Here is a 22,216-nt window from a genome sequence, read left to right as displayed (position 1 = left end):
CAGTCTTCTCTTCTCCAGCCTACCTCTAAGGTTAAATCAACACTTCAACAGTCTTCTCCACTCCAGCCTACCTCTAAGGTTATCCAACACTTCAACAGTCTTCTCTTCTCCAGCCTACCTCTAAGGTTAAACCAACACTTCAACAGTCTTCTCCACTCCAGCCTACCTCTAAGGTTATCCAACACTTCAACAGTCTTCTCCACTCCAGCCTACCTCTAAGGTTAAATCAACACTTCAACAGTCTTCTCCACTCCAGCCTACCTCTAAGGTTAAATCAACACTTCAACAGTCTTCTCTTCTCCAGCCTACCTCTAAGGTTAAATCAACACTTCAACAGTCTTCTCCACTCCAGCCTACCTCTAAGGTTATCCAACACTTCAACAGTCTTCTCCACTCCAGCCTACCTCTAAGGTTAAATCAACACTTCAACAGTCTTCTCCACTCCAGGTAACCTCTAAGGTTAAATCAACACTTCAACAGTCTTCTCCACTCCAGCCTACCTCTAAGGTTAAATCAACACTTCAACAGTCTTCTCCACTCCAGCCTACCTCTAAGGTTATCCAACACTTCAACAGTCTTCTCCACTCCAGCCTACCGCTAAGGTCAAATCAACACTTCAACAGTCTTCTCTTCTCCAGCCTACCTCTAAGGTTATCCAACACTTCAACAGTCTTCTCCACTCCAGCCTACCGCTAAGGTTAAATCAACACTTCAACAGTCTTCTCCACTCCAGCCTACCTCTAAGGTTATCCAACACTTCAACAGTCTTCTCCACTCCAGCCTACCTCTAAGGTCAAATCAACACTTCAACAGTCTTCTCCACTCCAGCCTACCTCTAAGGTTAAATCAACACTTCAACAGTATTCTCCACTCCAGCCTACCTCTAAGGTTATCCAACACTTCAACAGTCTTCTCCACTCCAGCCTACCTCTAAGGTTAAATCAACACTTCAACAGTATTCTCCACTCCAGCCTACCTCTAAGGTTAAATCAACACTTCAACAGTCTTCTCTTCTCCAGCCTACCTCTAAGGTTATCCAACACTTCAACAGTCTTCTCCACTCCAGCCTACCTCTAAGGTTAAATCAACACTTCAACAGTCTTCTCTTCTCCAGCCTACCTCTAAGGTTAAATCAACACTTCAACAGTCTTCTCCACTCCAGCCTACCTCTATGGTTAAATCAACACTTCAACAGTCTTCTCTTCTCCAGCCTACCTCTAAGGTTAAATCAACACTTCAACAGTCTTCTCCACTCCAGCCTACCTCTAAGGTCAAATCAACACTTCAACAGTCTTCTCTTCTCCAGCCTACCTCTAAGGTTATCCAACACTTCAACAGTCTTCTCCACTCCAGCCTACCTCTAAGGTTAAATCAACACTTCAACAGTCTTCTCCACTCCAGCCTACCTCTAAGGTTAAATCAACACTTCAACAGTCTTCTCCACTCCAGCCTACCTCTAAGGTTATCCAACACTTCAACAGTCTTCTCCACTCCAGCCTACCTCTAAGGTTAAATCAACACTTCAACAGTCTTCTCCACTCCAGCCTACCTCTAAGGTTATCCAACACTTCAACAGTCTTCTCCACTCCAGCCTACCTCTAAGGTCAAATCAACACTTCAACAGTCTTCTCCACTCCAGCCTACCGCTAAGGTTAAATTAACACTTCAACAGTCTTCTCCACTCCAGTCTACCTCTAAGGTTAAATCAACACTTCAACAGTCTTCTCCAACACTTCAACAGTCTTCTCCACTCCAGCCTACCTCTAAGGTTAAACCAACACTTCAACAGTCTTCTCCACTCCAGCCTACCTCTAAGGTTATCCAACACTTCAACAGTCTTCTCCACTCCAGCCTACCTCTAAGGTTAGCCTACCTCAACACTTCAACAGTCTTCTCCACTCCAGCCTACCTCTAAGGTTATCCAACACTTCAACAGTCTTCTCCACTCCAGCCTACCTCTAAGGTTATCCAACACTTCAACAGTCTTCTCCACTCCAGCCTACCTCTAAGGTTAAATCAACACTTCAACAGTCTTCTCCACTCCAGCCTACCTCTAAGGTTATCCAACACTTCAACAGTCTTCTCCACTCCAGCCTACCTCTAAGGTTAAATCAACACTTCAACAGTCTTCCCACTCCAGCCTACCTCTAAGGTTAAATCAACACTTCAACAGTCTTCTCCACTCCAGCCTACCTCTAAGGTTATCCAACACTTCAACAGTCTTCTCCACTCCAGCCTACCTCTAAGGTTAAATCCAACACTTCAACAGTCTTCTCCACTCCAGCCTACCTCTAAGGTTAAATCAACACTTCAACAGTCTTCTCCACTCCAGCCTACCTCTAAGGTTATCCAACACTTCAACAGTCTTCTCCACTCCAGTCTACCTCTAAGGTTAAATCAACACTTCAACAGTCTTCTCCACTCCAGCCTACCTCTAAGGTTATCCAACACTTCAACAGTCTTCTCCACTCCAGCCTACCTCTAAGGTTAAATCAACACTTCAACAGTCTTCTCTTCTCCAGCCTACCTCTAAGGTTATCCAACACTTCAACAGTCTTCTCCACTCCAGCCTACCTCTAAGGTTAAATCCAACACTTCAACAGTCTTCTCCACTCCAGCCTACCTCTAAGGTTAAATCAACACTTCAACAGTCTTCTCCACTCCAGCCTACCTCTAAGGTTATCCAACACTTCAACAGTCTTCTCCACTCCAGCCTACCTCTAAGGTTAAATCAACACTTCAACAGTCTTCTCCACTCCAGCCTACCTCTAAGGTTAAATCAACACTTCAACAGTCTTCTCCACTCCAGCCTACCTCTAAGGTTATCCAACACTTCAACAGTCTTCTCCACTCCAGCCTACCTCTAAGGTTAAATCAACACTTCAACAGTCTTCTCCACTCCAGCCTACCTCTAAGGTTAAATCAACACTTCAACAGTCTTCTCCACTCCAGCCTACCTCTAAGGTTAAATCAACACTTCAACAGTCTTCTCCACTCCAGCCTACCTCTAAGGTTATCCAACACTTCAACAGTCTTCTCCACTCCAGCCTACCTCTAAGGTTAAATCAACACTTCAACAGTCTTCTCCACTCCAGCCTACCTCTAAGGTCAAATCAACACTTCAACAGTCTTCTCTTCTCCAGCCTACCTCTAAGGTTATCCAACACTTCAACAGTCTTCTCCACTCCAGCCTACCTCTAAGGTTATCCAACACTTCAACAGTCTTCTCCACTCCAGCCTACCTCTAAGGTTAAATCAACACTTCAACAGTCTTCTCCACTCCAGCCTACCTCTAAGGTTAAATCAACACTTCAACAGTCTTCTCCACTCCAGCCTACCGCTAAGGTTAAATCAACACTTCAACAGTCTTCTCTTCTCCAGCCTACCTCTAAGGTTAAATCAACACTTCAACAGTCTTCTCTTCTCCAGCCTACCTCTAAGGTTATCCAACACTTCAACAGTCTTCTCTTCTCCAGCCTACCTCTAAGGAGCTCATGGATATGGTGGATCCCGTCTCGCTCCTCGACAGCCCTCCAGTCTCTTCCATCTCAGCCAGGAAGTTCTTGACAGCGGTTCGGGGTTCAAAGGGCAGGTTCTGCTGCATGTGTTCCTGTCCTCCTCCTGACCCATACTGCTGCTGTAGGTTCTGATCCATGTTCACCCCCATGTTCATGTGCTCCATGACCCCAATCCCGCCCATCCCCGTCGGGCTCATGTTGAAGTCCGGTGCCATCTTGTAGTGTTGCATCATCCTATCATGGGGCAGCGTATCTCCCATGCCCAGGCCCATGTTCATCTTGGTGGAGCTATCATCCTTCAGGAGAGTGGGAAGTGTGTTACAGTTCCCAGATCCTGCTGCCGCCGCCGAAGCTCGTGGCATCACGATGTAGTCTGTCTCCATCATCTGGCCTTGGGGTGAATGTCCGCTCATACCACCCATACCGCCCATGTTGCCCATGTCGTGGCCACTGCCCATCCCGCCATGCCCGTGCCCGCCCATATCCTGGTCGGACTGACGGAGAGCATCATCGGTGCACAGGTAGACGGTGCGGCGCATGTCGGACACGCTGTCGCCCAGGCAGCCCTCACCCATGTCCCCCATGGGGCCCATGTGCATGCCGGGCTGCTGGATCATCACCTTGGAGATGATGTTGCCGGGTAAGGTGGAGTAGTTGAGCCCCTCGGGACCCTTCTCATCCTCCTCGTCATTCAGAGAGATACGGGATAGGGTGCCGGTGATGGTCGCCGCGCGGCAAGAGCCCATGTCTTTGTGGAGAGCTGTGGAGAGGAGAGAAAGGGGAGTTAGTGGGGAATGAATACACCATACTGACAGACAGGGTGGTTAGTGGAATGAATGCGCCATACTGACAGACAGGGTGGTTAGTGGAATGAATGCGCCATACTGACAGACAGGATGGTTAGTGGAATGAATGCACCATACTGACAGACAGGATGGTTAGTGGAATGAATGCACCATACTGACAGACAGGGGAGTTAGTGGAATGAATGCCCCATACTGACAGACAGGGTGGTTAGTGGAATGAATGGACCATACTGACAGACAGGGGAGTTAGTGGAATGAATGCACCATACTGACAGACAGGGGAGTTAGTGGGGAATGAATGGACCATACTGACAGACAGGGGAGTTAGTGGAATGAATGCACCATACTGACAGACAGGGGAGTTAGTGGAATGAATGGACCATACTGACAGACAGGGGAGTTAGTGGAATGAATTCACCATACTGACAGACAGGGTGGTTAGTGGAACGAATGCACCATACTGACAGACAGGGGAGTTAGTGGGGAATGAATTCACCATACTGACAGACAGGGGAGTTAGTGGGGAATGAATTCACCATACTGACAGACAGGGGAGTTAGTGGAATGAATGCCCCATACTGACAGACAGGGGAGTTAGTGGAATGAATTCACCATACTGACAGACAGGGGAGTTAGTGGAATGAATTCACCATACTGACAGACAAGGGAGTTAGTGGGGAATGAATGCACCATACTGAGAACTAATGTCAGTCTGTTCTGTATGATCTGTTTATTTCATATTGTATGCTTATTTTAAATCGTTCCGATTTCAAACCATTGTTGCATTTCCTTTTGACGAATATATGTAAAAACAAAGAATTTAAATAATAATGCCAGGACACTTCGCACAAATTGAAACAATGAACCGGATGTGTCCATTTTACAGTGTAATGACTCTTTCCTCATACAGCTGGGAAGAAATAGACAAAACTTGACTACCGATCTCTTCAAATAGGACGCAGGGACACTACTTCAAAAGAGCCACTATAGAGGATTAGATGTTCCTGATATAACTAAGTACAGAGCCGACAAGCCTCTGAGGAGGACTTTCCTCAAATTCGCCTTGAAATCCCGGATACCTAAGACACCTTTTTATCTTATTACGGTTTGGTTCACCTTGGAAAACCCCCAAAACCCCAGACACATAACCAGGAGAGGCTAGCTTTTTGTTCAAAAGCTCTCTTGTCAGAAGTCAGAAATACCCTCTGTTTGGGGACAGAACATCCTGTACTGCTGTTCTCTGTGCATCTCTCCACCGCTCCAGAGCTGATGTCTGCATCCCAAATGGTAGCATATTCACTACATAATGCACTACTTTTGATGAGAGCTGGTCCCTATTGGTCCTGGTCAAAAGTAGTGCACTAGGAAGGGAATAGGGTGCCATTTGGGATGCATTTGCGGCCATTTTAATCTTGGCCTTCTGAATCCTCCACAGGGGAATTGCCTGTTTGAAAACCAACAGGCTGCAAGGAGAACACAAGGTCAGCAGTGTGTGTGTGTGTGTGTGTGTGTGTGTGTGTGTGTGTGTGTGTGTGTGTGTGTGTGTGTGTGTGTGTGTGTGTGTGTGTGTGTGTGTGTGTGTGTGTGTGTGAGTGTGTGTATGTGTGTGTGTGTCCAGCGCAGAGCAGAGCAGAGCAGCACTGCCAGAAACAGAAAACATAACACTTTGTTTTCAGCCTGAATGCAGGGAGCAGGGAGATAAACGATGGTGCAGAGAGAGAGAGGAAGGAGGGGTAGGGGGTAGGGGGTAGGGGGTAGAGGTAGGGGGTAGAGGGTAGGGGGTAGGGGTAGGGGGTAGAGGTAGGGGGTAGGGGTAGAGGGTAGGAGGTAGAGCTAGGGGGTAAGGGGTAGGGGTAGAGGGTAGGGGGTAGGGGGTAGGGTAGGGGTAGGGGGAGGGGGTAGGGTAGAGGGTAGGGGTAGGGGGAGGGGGTGGGGTAGAGGGTAGGGGGTAGGGGGTAGGGTAGGGGTAGGGGGAGGGGGTAGGGTAGAGGGTAGGGGTAGGGGGAGGGGGTGGGGTAGAGGGTAGGGGGTAGGGGGTGGGGGTAGGGGGTAGGGGGTGGGGGTAGGGGGTAGGGGTAGGGGTAGAGGGTGATGGAGGTGGAGGTGGTATGACTCCATGGCCAGAGGGATGGGCAGGCAGGCGAGGGATTATTCCTGGTATATATTCTTGGCACAGTTATTATTGTTTCCTGGTATGTATTCCTGGTGTTATTCCAGATAGATAACAGAATTTGGATTAGACTTTTTATTCATTACTTTTATACACTAGAACCGCTAAAGCAGTCATTTTGACTGCTCATGATTTATACATTTTTATATTACTCTGCCATGTTTTAAGTCTTTAAGTCTTAATATCAACAACAGAACTGGAGTTATAACCAGTTTTAAGAAGGCATGCCATTTTTTGGAAAGGTTTTCCCCTGTTGCCCCTCCTTCTCCCAACAGTAGGGCCTGCTCCACTCCTTCTTCCAACAGTAGGGCCTGCTCCACTCCTTCTCCCAACAGTAGGGCCTGCTCCACTCCTTCTCCCAACAGTAGGGCCTGCTCCACTCCTTCTCCCAACAGTAGGGCCTGCTCCACTCCTTCTCCCAACAGTAGGGCCTGCTCCACTCCTTCTCCCAACAGTAGGGCCTGCTCCACTCCTTCTCCCAACAGTAGGGCCTGCTCCAATCCTTCTCCCAACAGTAGGGCCTGCTCCCCTCCTTCTCCCAACAGTAGGGCTTGCTCCCCTCCTTCTCCCAACAGTAGGGCCTGCTCCCCTCCTTCTCCCAACAGTAGGGCCTGCTCCACTCCTTCTCCCAACAGTAGGGCCTGCTCCCCTCCTTCTCCCAACAGTAGGGCCTGCTCCACTCCTTCTCCCAACAGTAGGGCCTGCTCCACTCCTTATCCCAACAGTAGGGCCTGCTCCACTCCTTCTCCCAACAGTAGGGCCTGCTCCACTCCTTCTCCCAACAGTAGGGCCTGCTCCACTCCACTGCCCAGCTGATAATCACTCCACATGTGCCTGAAAACTGAACCTAAACTATACCAAAACTAATTTCACACATATAACAACAAATTAAATAAATTAAGTAAAGTATGGGGGAGTTGATGAGTGAGGGGAAGCGAACAATGAATAATTATGTAATCACCAATTGTGAATGAAGAACAGGGCGGGCCATTCTATTGTAATGATCTATTCTAATTATTGGCCTAATCTGAAAATGGTATGTTCCCTCTATCAGTTCACCAAATTAAAGCAGTCTTATCAGTCTACTCTGGACTACTTGGAGTAGGCTACACAGGGAAAGCATGCGTAATTATACACTACTGTTCAAAAGTTTGGGGTCACTTAGAAATGTCCTTGTTTTTGAAAGAAAAGCAATTTCTTTGAGGACAAGTACATTAGTGTCTAGTTTGAGAAACAGACGCCTCACAAGTCCTCAACTGGCAGGCTCATTAAATAGTACAAGAATAGACTGACGAGTTTCAGAAGAAAATTATTTGTTTCTGGCCATTTTGAGCCTGTAATCGAACCCACAAATGCTGATGCTCCAGATACTCAACTAGTCTAAAAAAGGCCAGTTTTATTGCTTCTTTAATCAACACAACAGTTTTCAGCTGTGCTAACATACACGCAAAAGGGTTTTCTAATAATCAATTGGCCTTTTAAAATGATAAACTTGGATTAGCTAACACAACAATTGGAACACAGGAGTGATGGTTGCTGATAATGGGCCTCTGTACGCCTATGTATATATTATATTAAAAATCAGCCATTTCAAGCTACAATAGTCATTTACAACATTAACAATGTCAACACTGTATTTCTGATCAATATGATGTTATTTAAAAAAATGTTTTGCTTTTCTTTCAAAAACAATGACATTTCTAAGTGACCCCAAACTTTTGAACGGTAGTGTAAATGCTGAATGGCTTTCGATATCTGGGAAAATATCCACATCGGGCAGCAGGCGCAAGTGTCGGAGAATGTGGTGATGAGGCTTGTGGAACCTTCGGGCGGCAGGTAGGCTAGTGGTTAGAGCAGTGGGCCAGTAACCAAAAAGTTGCTACATCAAATCCTCGAGCTGACATGGTAAAAACCTGTCGTTCTGCTCCTGAAAAAGGCAGTTAATCCACTGTTCCTAGGCTGTAGTTGTAAATAAGAATTTGTTCTTAACTGATTTGCCTAGTCAATGACATGTTTAAAAAAACTAGGATGGCAAGGGGAGCAATGTCACCATGGAAAATGTCTTCACTTCACTGTCATTGGCGAACAACAAGCTCGAAAAGAAAACAAGTCTGGCCGGCACTATGAACAAAGTGAGTCAGGAGCTCCCTCCCTCTGTGCAAAAATAAGGCACTGGCACAGCTGTGGTGTTGTGGTACAACGGTGTGGAAGAATGACAAGACGAATGGACACAATAAAGAGAAAACCAGAGATTATTACCAACTACAACCAAACAAAGGCATGTCAAAGTGTGTCAAGCAAGTGAAAGGTACTCAAATTGTGGTTATTGTCAGGACAAGGAATAACAGCTAAATTAAATCCAACTGATGCCGTTGCGTGAAGATGTACACAAGAACGAGCTGACAATAATTTGATTATTTTTTTAAACTTATATTCATTATAATGCCTTTACTGCGTTTGTGCCGAGTTTCACGATTTATCAAGGCCTTATGATGATGTTGAGGCTACTGTTGTTTTCATCAAGGCCTTATGATGATGAGGCTGTTATCATGTTCAAATGCATATGCATTCTGTTTCACAGTTGTTACAAAGGTACTCCACAAATAAAATTGATTGAACAATTAAATATATATATTTTTACATTTAGCCTACAGTAACTTCAACTAATGAAAATGCCATTGTGTTATTTCAAATAGAATACACAAATTGTATTCTAATGTTACCCAAATGTTGATTTTTTTACACTGTTGGAATGTTGCATTCAGGCCTCCTGAGTGGCACAGTGGTCTAAGGCACAACATTGCAGTGCTAGCTGTGCCACCAGAGATTCTGGGTTCGAGTCCAGGCTCTGTCACAGCTGACTGTCAGTTAGCCTTAATTCTCTCACAGCATCCAGCCTGTTTGACACAAAGCTATTTTCCACATTTTAGACCACTTTTTTTCTCTGGCCTCCATTGATTTAGTCACCCAAATCTTCACCATCCTACAAGGGTAAAAACTCCAATCTTCACCATCCTACAAGGGTAAAAACTCCAATCTTCACCATCCTACAAGGGTAAAAACTCCAATCTTCACCATCCTACAAGGGTAAAAACTCCAATCTTCACCATCCTACAAGGGTAAAAACTCCAATCTTCACCATCCTACAAGGGTAAAAACTCCAATCTTCACCATCCTACAAGGGTAAAAACTCCAATCTTCACCACCCTACAAGGGTAAAAACTCCAATCAATTTGGAACGGATTATGATAGAGACATGAGGTTAGAACCGTTGGTTTTGTTAGAGGAGTATTTACACAATGAACATTTACCTATTGGTCAAAGTATGTGTTTGTGATTGGACACCTTACACACTCTTAAAAACACAATACTTTAAACGAGTCATCAACAAAACCAGTGAAAGCAGGGCTACAGTGCAATGCTTTCCCATCGGCCATTTTGTTAATGAACAACAAGTACAAAGGGATGTTTAAAATGATAAGCGCTGTCATTATTATTCAAATTCACGACTCTTCCTTCTCTATCTTACCCTTCTCTTTGATATCAAACAATGCGTTTCATCCCACACAGAAAGCTAGCCGGCTTTCTGACACCTAACAAATTCTCTTTTTTCACTGAAGCCTCCCCTTATCACTCCTCGACTGCGTCCCAAATGGCACCCCTATTCCCTTTATAGTGTGACCTGTGACCAGGGCCCATGGGTAAAGTAGTGATCTATATAGGGAATAGGGTTCCATTTGGGATGCAAGCCTGTTCTCACATCAAATGGGTCTGTTTTGATAATTAAGCCAGAAGGCGTCCAGTGTGGATAGGGGGCTGTTACACAACCTGGGAAGTTATTTGATGTTGCTTTTACCCCCATTGTGTCTAACCTCTTTTTAGGGCTTTCATTTCAATAGGCAATGTGGTCAGGAGCTCATTCACTGAACGTGACACCTGTCTGTTTGTTACCTGATCGACAGGCGATGTCAACGTCTTTCTCAAAGTCCGTCTGTTGGGAGAGAAAAGACAACAGTGGTGAAAATACAGTCAGACAGAGATGTAGACATAGATATAGACATAGATGTAGACATAGATGTAGACATAGATGTAGACATAGATGTAGACATAGATGTAGACATAGAAATAGACATAGATGTAGACATAGATGTAGACATAGATGTAGACATAGATATAGACATAGATGTAGACATAGATGTAGACATAGATGTAGACATAGATATAGACATAGATATAGACATAGATGTAGACATAGATATAGACATAGATGTAGACATAGATATAGACATAGATGTAGACATAGATATAGACATAGATGTAGACATAGATATAGACATAGATGTAGACATAGATATAGACATAGATGTAGACATAGATGTCAGCATTGACACAACACAATATGTCACATATTGTGACACTGCCACAAGTGTGAGGTAATAGCACAAACTATTGTATTTTCCTTTTCATGCTGTTACATTATATTATGTATTAGTTATGAATATGTCATGTTATGAATCTGTTATATGATGTATCTGTTATGTATCTGTTATGTATCTGTTAGGTATCTGTTATGTTATGTATCTGTTATATTATGTATCTGTTTTGTATCTGTTATGTTATGAATCTGTTATGTTATGTATCTGTTATATTATGTATCTGTTATATTATATATCTGTTATGTATTTGTTATGTTATGCATCTGTTATGTTATGCATCTGCCAGTTCTTCTTGCCTTATTTGCACATTTTGCTGGACTATCCCTTTAATAGGGCTTGTCCCTTTAAGAAAAAAGTAGCAGTTTGGGGAAATGTTTGGCGTGTAATTGGCTGAGGTTCTATTTGTGTGGAAAACGTTTTAAGCACAGGAGGCTGCTGAGTGGAGGCCAGCTTATAATAATAGCTGGAATTGATTAAATGGAATGGCATCAAACACAAGGAATCCATGTGTTGGATACCAATCCATGAATTCCGTTCCATCCATTACTAATAGCCCATCCTCAATTAAGGAGCCACCTGTGCTTTTAAGCAACCTAGATCCATCCATTCCAGGGAATTCTTTTAGTTTGTCATTGTTGATTTTTACTCCTGTTTGTAAGATGAGCAGAGCTGTTGTGAGGAAATCTACCCAGGGTCGGATTTCCCTCTCTCTCAACCATCCGGTGAGATCTATCCTGCTGATTGGATTTTTATTTGAATGACTTGGATTTTTGCATTTTGAAGGGGGATTTCCTATTTTGACTTTTTCATTGACTTTCGGACTATTTTTCATTGGGATTCTATTTGGGATTTAGACTTCCTGAACTTGATTTTGTGTCTATTTGAATTGGTTTTGTGAAATACACATACTATGACCATATGCTTATGTTGCTCACTGTATTCATTTAGTCTGTCTTGCCTTGGTCACCCTCATATAAACACAGCATTTCTTTGAACTTTAATATTGTAGCATGGTTTGAGATCCGAGATGATTGTTACACTATGACATCATAAAAGAAACCTAGAACAACTCCAGCCACATGCTGCGTTGAGATGAATTAAGTCAATAGAACAATCCCAATAACAAGCTCTTTTGACTCAGATTTAACATGTCATCTTTATATAGGAGGAGTTTCATTGCATCTATTTCCTTTCTCTGTTTGGGTCAGTTACTGTCAACTTAATGGTCCTATTCTCCCTGCTCCGTTCCCAACTATATAGCAACACGCCTGCATATAACAGGGAATTTGTAACACTAAAACAGCGATTGGGAACGAATCACTGTTTGTTCTCTGCAAATGATTCTATTGAACCGGGGGCACTCCGACAGCCAACACACCATTCTACAACAGTGGAAATTAATTCAATCTGTGTAGGAGGATATTAGAATACAACGTTGGGTAGATCAGACGATAGTTATGATGAGCGAAGGTCGTTGGCAGTTGGCGTTCTGCTGGATCAAGAGATTTGGTGTGGCGTTACAAAGGTCATTCAAACAACTGGTGCTTTATTACTGTGTGTGTGTGTGTGCGTGCGTGCGTGCATACGTGCGTGTGTGTGACAATGGAGAGGAGGCTTGGTAAAATGATGAAAATTGACGCTTGACGAAAGTGACAAATGAGTTTAATCAAAATGAATCCAGGAAGTTGGAAAATGGATCTCATTTATTAAAGTGTGTGTGTGTGTATGCTTGTGCATGTGTGTGATCTGTTACAGGGGCCAGGGCCACGTGCTGGTCTACACTGTGAGTAATTACAGTTGAACTAAAGCAGCTACAGTATTTGTAAAACGACGGGTAACAATGCCTCATCCAGCCCAACCAGCAGATTTTGAATTTCAGTTTACTTCCCTAATTGACTGAATTGAAATGGAATGGATCCCAACCCTGCTATGAAGGCTTGTCTTGAGGGTTTGTAATACTATACCCTTTTCACACTGAGCTGAGCCAAGGCGATCCCTGCCGAGCCGTACTGCCCTGGCCTGGTTAGGCATCCACCACAGTTGCTGGAAACATACTGGAAAGGACAATGTGAAAAGAATGTCTCCTAGCCAGAGCCAGCACAGTACGGTTCAGTTCAACCCTATAGTGTGAATCAGCTGTTAGAAGCAAATCCTAACCTCCATTTAAGTGGAATTTTCACTTGGTTTGTGTCCCAAATGGCACCCTATTCCCTATTGGCCCTGGTCAAAAATAGTGCACTATATAGGGAATAGGGTGCCATTTCAGACTTAGTCTCATTGACATCAATTCACATTTTACTCGTGATCATGTGGATGTGCTCCTTTGTTTCAAATATAAAAGCAGGTATAGGCTTTGGGTACAGAGCACAGAGGAGGCTGGTGAGGGGAGAACGGGTACATAGAATGGATGGAATGAATGAACTGGAATGGTATTAAACACATGGAAACCAGGTGTTTGATGTGTTTGAGTCCATTCCATTTCTTTCTGTTCCAGCCATTATCCCGAGCCCGTCCTCCCCATTGAAAATGCAAACCAGCCACCACTGGGTTGAGGGTTATACAGTACTGGTGATGTCGTACCATAATCTGAGCATGACCGTTGGGGAAAGTTCCAGTGTTGTCAGCGTTGAGGGGGTCCTGACAGTTTCTGGGGTCCTGACAGTTTCTGAGACGACATCTGAAAGCATCTTGGACCTGGGGAAAGCGAAGCAACATAGAAGTAGTATTAGACACTTGACATTTTAGTTTCTGACAGGCTATGGCCATGACACTAGAGAGTAAAAACATGCTCTACTGTTCCTGCTGTAACCTCTTGACCTTGCTCACAGTGATTACAGCTACACTCCAAGGGGAGGGGCAGGTTAACAGGAAAGTGATGTATTAGAGCACTTGACATAAGTATAATATTATATTATTATTATTATATATTATTATATTATTATTATATTATTATTATAATCTGTATTTTAGTTTCTGAAAACATGCTCAATTGTTTCTGCTGTAACCTCTTGACCTTGCTCACGGTGATTACAGCTACAGATTACAGGGGGGGTGGGGGGGGGGGCAGGTTAACAGGAAAGTGATGTACAGTGCCTTGCTTAAGTATTCATCCCCCTTGGTGTTTTTCCTACTTTGTTGCATTACAACCTGTAATTTAAATGTATTTTTTATTTGGATTTCATGTAATGGACATACACAAAACAGTGCAAATTGGTGAATTGAAATGAAAAAAAATAACTTGTTTTAAAAATTAAATAAATTGTAAAATGGTGGGTATGTATTCACCCCCTTTGCTCTGAAGCCCCTATATAAGATCTGGTGAAACCAATTACCTTCAGAAGTCACATAATTAGTTACATAAAGTCCACATGTGTGCAATCTAAGTGTCAAATCAAACCAAATCAAATGTATTTATATAGCCCTTCGTACATCAGCTGATATCTCAAAGTGCTGTACCCAGCCTAAAACCCCAAACAGCAAGCAATGCAGGTGTAGTGTCATATGATCTGTCACATTATCCCTGTTCTGAAGGCCCCAGAGTCTGCAACACCACTAAGCAAGGGGCACCACCAAGCAAGGGGCACCACCAAGCAAGTGGAACCATGAAGATCAAGGAGCTCTCCAAACAGGTAAGGGACAAAGTTTTGGAGAAGTACATGGTTGGGTTATAAAATAATATCCCAAACTTCGAACATCCCACGGAGCACCATTAAATCCATTATAAAAAAATTGAAAGAATATGGCACCACAACAAACCTGCCAAGAGAGGGCCGCCCACCAAAACTCACCGACCAGGCAAGGAGGGCATTAATCAGAGAGGCAACAAAGAGACCAAAGATAACCCTGAAGGAGCTGCAAAGCTCCACAGTGGAGATTGGAGTATCTGTCCATAAGACCACTTTAAGCCGTACCCTCCAGAGAACTGGGCTTTACGGAAGAGTGGCCAGAAAAAATACATTGCTTAAAGAAAAAAATAAGCAAACATGTTTGGTGTTCGCCAAAAGGCATGTGGGAGACTCCCCAAATATATGGAAGAAGGTATTCTGGTCAGATGAGACAAATTGAGCTTTTTGACCATCAAGGAAAACACTATGTCTGGCACAAACCCAACACCTTTCATCATCCTGAGAACCCCATCCACACAGTGAAGCATGGCGGTGGCAGCAACATGCTGTGGGGATGTTTTTAATTGGCAGGGACTGGGAAACTGGTCAGAATTGAAGGAATGATGGGTGGCTCTAAATACAGGGAAATTCTTGCTTCAGCCTTCCAGAGATTTGAGACTGGGACGGAGGTTCACCTTCCAGCAGGACAATGACCCTAAGCATACTGCTAAAGCAACACTCGAGTGGGGAAACATTTAAATGTCTTGGAATGGCCTAGTCAAAGCCCAGGCCTCAATCCAATTGAGAATCTGTGGTATGACTTAAAGATTGTTGTACACCAGCGGAACCCAACCAACTTGAAAGAGCTGGAGCAGTTTTCCCTTGAAGAATGGGCAAAAATCCCAGTGGATAGATGTGTATAGAGACATACCCCAAGAGACTTGCAGATATAATTGCTGCAAAAGCTCTACAAAGTATTGACTTTAGGGGGGTGAATAGTTAAGCACACTCAAATGTTATATATTTTTTGTCTTATTTCTTGTTTGTTTCACAATAAAACATATTTTGCATCATCAAAGTGGTAGGCATGTTGTGTAAATAAAATGATACAACCCCCCCAAAAATATATTTTAATTCCAGGTCGTAAGGCAACAAAATAGGAAAAATGCCAAAGGGGGTGAATACTTTCACATGTCACTGTAAACAAAACATCTGGAATTAATCTGGGTCAGATCACTAATCTCCTAATAAATACTGTAGTTAGGGCCAAATGGGAAACATGAAGTGTGTGTGTGTGTGTGTGTGTGTGTGTGTGTGTGTGTGTGTGTGTGTGTGTGTGTGTCCACAAGAGATAAGAGGGATTAAACATGTTTAAGGGTCAACAAAACGTTGTGACACAGGGCCATGTTCATTTGGCACCAAGTGTAAAATGGGGTGATTCTATCTGAATTGGTCCAATAAGAAACATTCATTTTTATATCCTGTTGTAAAGTATTTTTGGGGGGTAATTTTGATATGTTGTGCACTATGAACAGAATCCTACTGAAAGAGTATCCCATTATCACAAACCCATACATACCTCCCCTTGTCCTTCCCTCACTTCCCCAAGACCTCTTTCTCCCTCTCCCTCCTCTCCCCCTCACCTTTCCTCACTTCCTCAATACTTCCCTCTCCCCCTCTCCCTCTCCCCCTCTCCCTCTCCTTCCCCAATACCTCCCTCTCCCTCCTCTCCCATCTCCTTCCCTCACTTCCTCAATATACCCCCCTCTCCCTCCTCTCTCCCTCTTCCCTCTCTCTTCCTTACCTCTTTCCTCAGGATACAGTGCACCATGACGATGACAAAGCCCTGCAACGAGTCGAAGACAGAGAAGAGGATCTGAAATAGGATGGAGCGCTTGTCTGTCATGGCCAGCACCGCAGACATCCAGGTCAGAGCCAGCAGAGGCAGAACCACACAGGAACTCCACAGAGAGGCCCTGACAGATGGAGGGAGAGAGGAGGAAAGGATAGAGGGTGATGGGAGAGAGGGGGCGGGAGAGGGGGGAAGGGAGGGGAGAGAGGGGGCGGGAGAGGGGGGAAGGGAGGGGAGAGAGTGGGCGGGAGAGGGGCAAGGGAAAGAGAGGGTGGGAGAGGGGAAACAGGGGGAGACAAGGGATAGAGGTTAACCTGGCACACATCAGATCACATAAGACATTACTGCCTGGCCAGACTACTACAGTGGTCTTTCTTGTAGACAGAATACATTACTGCCTGGCCAGACTACTACAGTGGTCTTTCTTGTAGACAGAATACATTACTGCCTGGCCAGACTACTACAGTGGTCTTTCTTGTAGACAGAAGGCGTTACTGCCTGGCCAGACTACTACAGTGGTCTGACTGCCCAGTACTCTACTATAGGTCTAACATTACTGTCTGACTGCCCAGTACTCTACTACAGGTTAACCCTTGTGTGGTGTTCATGCTATTCACCCAATGTTCACGGGTCTGATGGACACACAACATTTTGGGGTTATAAACTCTGACTGCCCAGTACTCTACTATAGGTCTAACATTACTGTCTGACTGCCCAGTACTCTACTACAGGTCTAACATTACTGTCTGTCTGACTGCCCAGTACTCTACTATAGGTCTAACATTACTGTCTGACTGCCCAGTACTCTACTACAGGTCTAACATTACTGTCTGACTGCCCAGTACTCTACTACAGGTCTAACATTACTGTCTGACTGCCCAGTACTCTACTACAGGTCTAGCATTACTGTCTGACTGCCCAGTACTCTACTACAGGTCTAACATTACTGTCTGACTGCCCAGTACTCTACTATAGGTCTAACATTACTGTCTGACTGCCCAGTACTCTACTATAGGTCTAACATTACTGTCTGACTGCCCAGTACTCTACTATAGGTCTAACATTACTGTCTGACTGCCCAGTACTCTACTATAGGTCTAACATTACTGTCTGACTGCCCAGTACTCTACTACAGGTCTAACATTAGCTATATATGCAAGGACACATTTTCCATCCTGTTTATTCTCTGTAGATCTTCCAAGGTATTGGTCCAGACACACAGACCATCAGACCAGTCATTCACACACACACACACACACACACGCTCATACACACACACACACAGTTAATCTCATGAATTCCCAGTGCCAGGCATCGATGTCCTGTAAGAGAGAACTTACATGGCATTACTGGCTGTAGTTGCAGAGAGAGCAGTGGTGGACACCACACCACATTTGGCACATTTCAGAGTTAACCCTGTATGGGGCTCGTTCATCGGTCTGTGGGACAACAAACAACAGGAAATAATGTTTAGTGAAGAAGTAGCACTATGACTAGCATAGCATTCCTTCTGTTCTCTCATACAACATGTGGACACTAGTGATGACAGTAGTGAAGAAGTAGCACTATGACTAGCATAGCATTCCTTCTGTTCTCTCATACAACATGTGGACACTAGTGATGACAGTAGTGAAGAAGCAGCACTATGACTAGCATAGCATTCCTTCTGTTCTCTCATGCAACATGTGGACACTAGTGATGATAGTAGTGAAGAAGCAGCACTACACCATCCCAACGTTCTCTATCATATTAGCAGAATCTAGGGCCAATTTGTCCATGTTTTTAACCCTTGTGTGGTGTTCATGCTATTCACCCAATGTTCACGGGTCTGATGGACACACAACATTTTGGGGTTATAAAACAATACAGCCATAACAATTTATGTAAAAATACTTAATCATTCATACTTAGATGTTGACTTATATCAATTACAAGCAATATAGACAGCATACATGGTTCATATTTGCCATTTAACTCATTTATACATTTACATCTATACAAGAGCTATTCGTTTTTTTTTTTGTAAAATGTGATTTTTATAAACAAAAATCAATTATAATCAAGACATGGGTGGGATAAATCATGTTTATCTTGAACAAATATAAATGAAACAATGTTTTCATCACTACTGATGTTTATTGCTTTGAACATAACACATTGGAAGGACAAATATTCCTATAGTATTTTATGGAAATGATAAATGAGCCCCATTGAACACAAATCAAGGCCGGTCTACACACCACATGAGGGACAGAGTTTAACTGTATGTGTGTTGAAAATGTATTTCTTGCACCATGAGGGGTGGTCCTGGGTGTATCTTTATCACATTGGCAGCCATGAGGGATGGTCCTGGGTGTATCTTTATCACATTGGCAGCCATGAGGGGTGGTCCTGGGTGTATCTTTATCACATTGGCAGCCATGAGGGATGGCCCTGGGTGTATCTTTATCACATTGGCAGCCATGAGGGGTGGTCCTGGGTGTATCTTTATCACATTGGCAGTCATGAGGGATGGCCCTGGGTGTATCTTTATCACATTGGCAGTCATGAGGGGTGGTCCTGGGTGTATCTTTATCACATTGGCAGTCATGAGGGATGGTCCTGGGTGTATCTTTATCACATTGGCAGCCATGAGGGGTGGTCCTGGGTGTATCTTTATCACATTGGCAGTCATGAGGGAGGGTCCTGGGTGTATCTTTATCACATTGGCAGCCATGAGGGATGGTCCTGGGTGTATCTTTATCACATTGGCAGTCATGAGGGAGGGTCCTGGGTGTATCTTTATCACATTGGCAGTCATGAGGGGTGGTCCTGGGTGTATCTTTATCACATTGGCAGTCATGAGGGATGGTCCTGGGTGTATCTTTATCACATTGGCAGTCATGAGGGATGGTCCTGGGTGTATCTTTATCACATTGGCAGTCATGAGGGATGGTCCTGGGTGTATCTTTATCACATTGGCAGTCATGAGGGGTGGTCCTGGGTGTATCTTTATCACATTGGCAGCCATGAGGGGTGGTCCTGGGTGTATCTTTATCACATTGGCAGCCATGAGGGGTGGTCCTGGGTGTATCTTTATCACATTGGCAGCCATGAGGGGTGGTCCTGGGTGTATCTTTATCACATTGGCAGCCATGAGGGGTGGTCCTGGGTGTATCTTTATCACATTGGCAGCCATGAGGGGTGGTCCTGGGTGTATCTTTATCACATTGGAAGCCATGAGGGGTGGTCCTGGTTGTATCTTTATCACATTGGCAGCCATGAGGGGTGGTCCTGGGTGTATCTTTATCACATTGGCAGTCATGAGGGGTGGTCCTGGGTGTATCTTTATCACATTGGCAGTCATGAGGGGTGGTCCTGGGTGTATCTTTATCACATTGGCAGTCATGAGGGGTGGTCCTGGGTGTATCTTTATCACATTGGCAGTCATGAGGGGTGGTCCATTCCTTGGACAAGAAAACCATTCAATTTCAAAATGTTTTGACATCCATATTTCTCCTCCTGTAGGTTACTGACGGACTGGTCCTGGGTATGGTTGGCTGCTGACGGACTGGTCCTGGGTATGGTTGGCTGCTGATGGGCTGGTCCTGGGGCTGGTTTCTGAAGGGCTGGTCCTGGTCCTGGTTGCTGACGGGCTGGTCCTGGGGCTGGTTGCTGACGGGCTGGTCCTGGTTGCTGATGGGCTGGTCCTGGGGCTGGTTGGTTGCTGAAGGGCTGGTCCTGGGGCTGGTTGCTGATGGGCTGGTCCTGGGGCTGGTTGCTGACAGGCTGGTCCTGGTTGCTGACGGGCTGGTCCTGGGGCTGGTTGCTGATGGGCTGGTCCTGGGGCTGGTTGCTGACGGGCTGGTCCTGGGGCTGATTGCTGACGGGCTGGTCCTGGGGCTGGTTGCTGACAGGTTGGTCCTGGGGCTGGTTGCTGACGGGCTGGTCCTGGTTGCTGATGGGCTGGTCCTGGTTGCTGATGGGCTGGTCCTGGGGCTGGTTGCTGATGGGCTGGTCCTGGGGCTGGTTGCTGACGGGCTGGTCCTGGGGCTGGTTGCTGACGGGCTGGTCCTGGGGCTGGTTGCTGACGGGCTGGTCCTGGGGCTGGTTGCTGACGGGCTGGTCCTGGGGCTGGTTGCTGATGGGCTGGTCCTGGGGCTGGTTGCTGACGGGCTGGTCCTGGGGCTGGTTGCTGACGGGCTGGTCCTGGGGCTGGTTGCTGACGGGCTGGTCCTGGGGCTGGTTGCTGACGGGCTGGTCCTGGGGCTGGTTGCTGACGGGCTGGTCCTGGGGCTGGTTGCTGACGGGCTGGTCCTGGGGCAGGCTGAGGGTCAATCTCATCCTATTCTTCCAACTCACTGTCCGACTCTGAATTGACAGAGACATGATCCTCATATTCTGAAAATGCTTCATCTTCCAAAGTGGAAAACTCACTCTTTCCACACCATCTTCTCTCTCTGCAAAAATTATTTTGAAGTCTCTCTGAGCAGAGATTATTTTTGCCTTACTGATTCATTGTGGTGATGAGCCAGACATGCAAAGCTATTTCTCTGTTGTGTTCCTCACCCAATTTGCACCTGGCTGGGGGAGAGTTTGGAAAAATGTTTTTTTATTTTGACAATGTATCGAAATAATATACTGTAATAACATCGTGCAGGTTCCCGCAAGACTTGCCAAGTTAATAAAGGTTAAATAGGTTAAAGGTTAAATAAAAAAATACAATAAATAAAAATGTAGTTGTGTAGTTTCACAGTGTGCACTCAATAAAAATGTAGTTGTGTAGTTTCACAGTGTGCACTCAATAAAAATGTAGTTGTGTAGTTTCACAGTGTGCACTCAATAAAAATGTAGTTGTGTAGTTTCACAGTGTGCACTCAATAAAAATGTAGTTGTGTAGTTTCACAGTGTGCACTCAATAAAAATGTAGTTGTGTAGTTTCACAGTGTGCACTCAATAAAAATGTAGTTGTGTAGTTTCACAGTGTGCACTCAATAAAAATGTAGTTGTGTAGTTTCACAGTGTGCACTCAATAAAAATGTAGTTGTGTAGTTTCACAGTGTGCACTCAATAAAAATGTAGTTGTGTAGTTTCACAGTGTGCACTCAATAAAAATGTAGTTGTGTAGTTTCACAGTGTGCACTCAATAAAAATGTAGTTGTGTAGTTTCACAGTGTGCACTCAATAAAAATGTAGTTGTGTAGTTTCACAGTGTGCACTCAATAAAAATGTAGTTGTGTAGTTTCACAGTGTGCACTCAATAAAAATGTAGTTGTGTAGTTTCACAGTGTGCACTCAATAAAAATGTAGTTGTGTAGTTTCACAGTGTGCACTCAATAAAAATGTAGTTGTGTAGTTTCACAGTGTGCACTCAATAAAAATGTAGTTGTGTAGTTTCACAGTGTGCACTCAATAAAAATGTAGTTGTGTAGTTTCACAGTGTGCACTCAATAAAAATGTAGTTGTGTAGTTTCACAGTGTGCACTCAATAAAAATGTAGTTGTGTAGTTTCACAGTGTGCACTCAATAAAAATGTAGTTGTGTAGTTTCACAGTGTGCACTCAATAAAAATGTAGTTGTGTAGTTTCACAGTGTGCACTCAATAAAAATGTAGTTGTGTAGTTTCACAGTGTGCACTCAATAAAAATGTAGTTGTGTAGTTTCACAGTGTGCACTCAATAAAAATGTAGTTGTGTAGTTTCACAGTGTGCACTCAATAAAAATGTAGTTGTGTAGTTTCACAGTGTGCACTCAATAAAAATGTAGTTGTGTAGTTTCACAGTGTGCACTCAATAAAAATGTAGTTGTGTAGTTTCACAGTGTGCACTCAATAAAAATGTAGTTGTGTAG

General features: G+C 44.4%; 1 protein-coding gene across 1 annotated transcript in view; it reads right to left on the bottom strand.

Moving 5' to 3' along the window:
• The window catches only part of LOC139410665 (adhesion G protein-coupled receptor B3-like), a 173,771-nt gene that overhangs the window by 12,357 nt on the left and 139,198 nt on the right, over window positions 1-22,216 (bottom strand). The window contains exons 16-20 of the mRNA XM_071156092.1: window positions 17,728-17,826; window positions 16,340-16,511; window positions 13,511-13,624; window positions 10,446-10,485; window positions 3,482-4,278 (exon numbers count right to left, since the gene is read on the bottom strand). Coding sequence (XP_071012193.1) covers window positions 3,482-4,278; window positions 10,446-10,485; window positions 13,511-13,624; window positions 16,340-16,511; window positions 17,728-17,826 — 1,222 coding nt within the window. The remainder of the gene's footprint in view (window positions 1-3,481; window positions 4,279-10,445; window positions 10,486-13,510; window positions 13,625-16,339; window positions 16,512-17,727; window positions 17,827-22,216) is intronic.

This window comes from Oncorhynchus clarkii, chromosome 1 (assembly GCF_045791955.1).
Source record: "Oncorhynchus clarkii lewisi isolate Uvic-CL-2024 chromosome 1, UVic_Ocla_1.0, whole genome shotgun sequence".
Classification (NCBI taxonomy): Eukaryota; Metazoa; Chordata; class Actinopteri; order Salmoniformes; family Salmonidae; genus Oncorhynchus; species Oncorhynchus clarkii.
The sequence above is the reverse complement of the archived record's forward strand: the minus strand, read 5'-3'. Positions and strand labels throughout refer to the sequence as shown.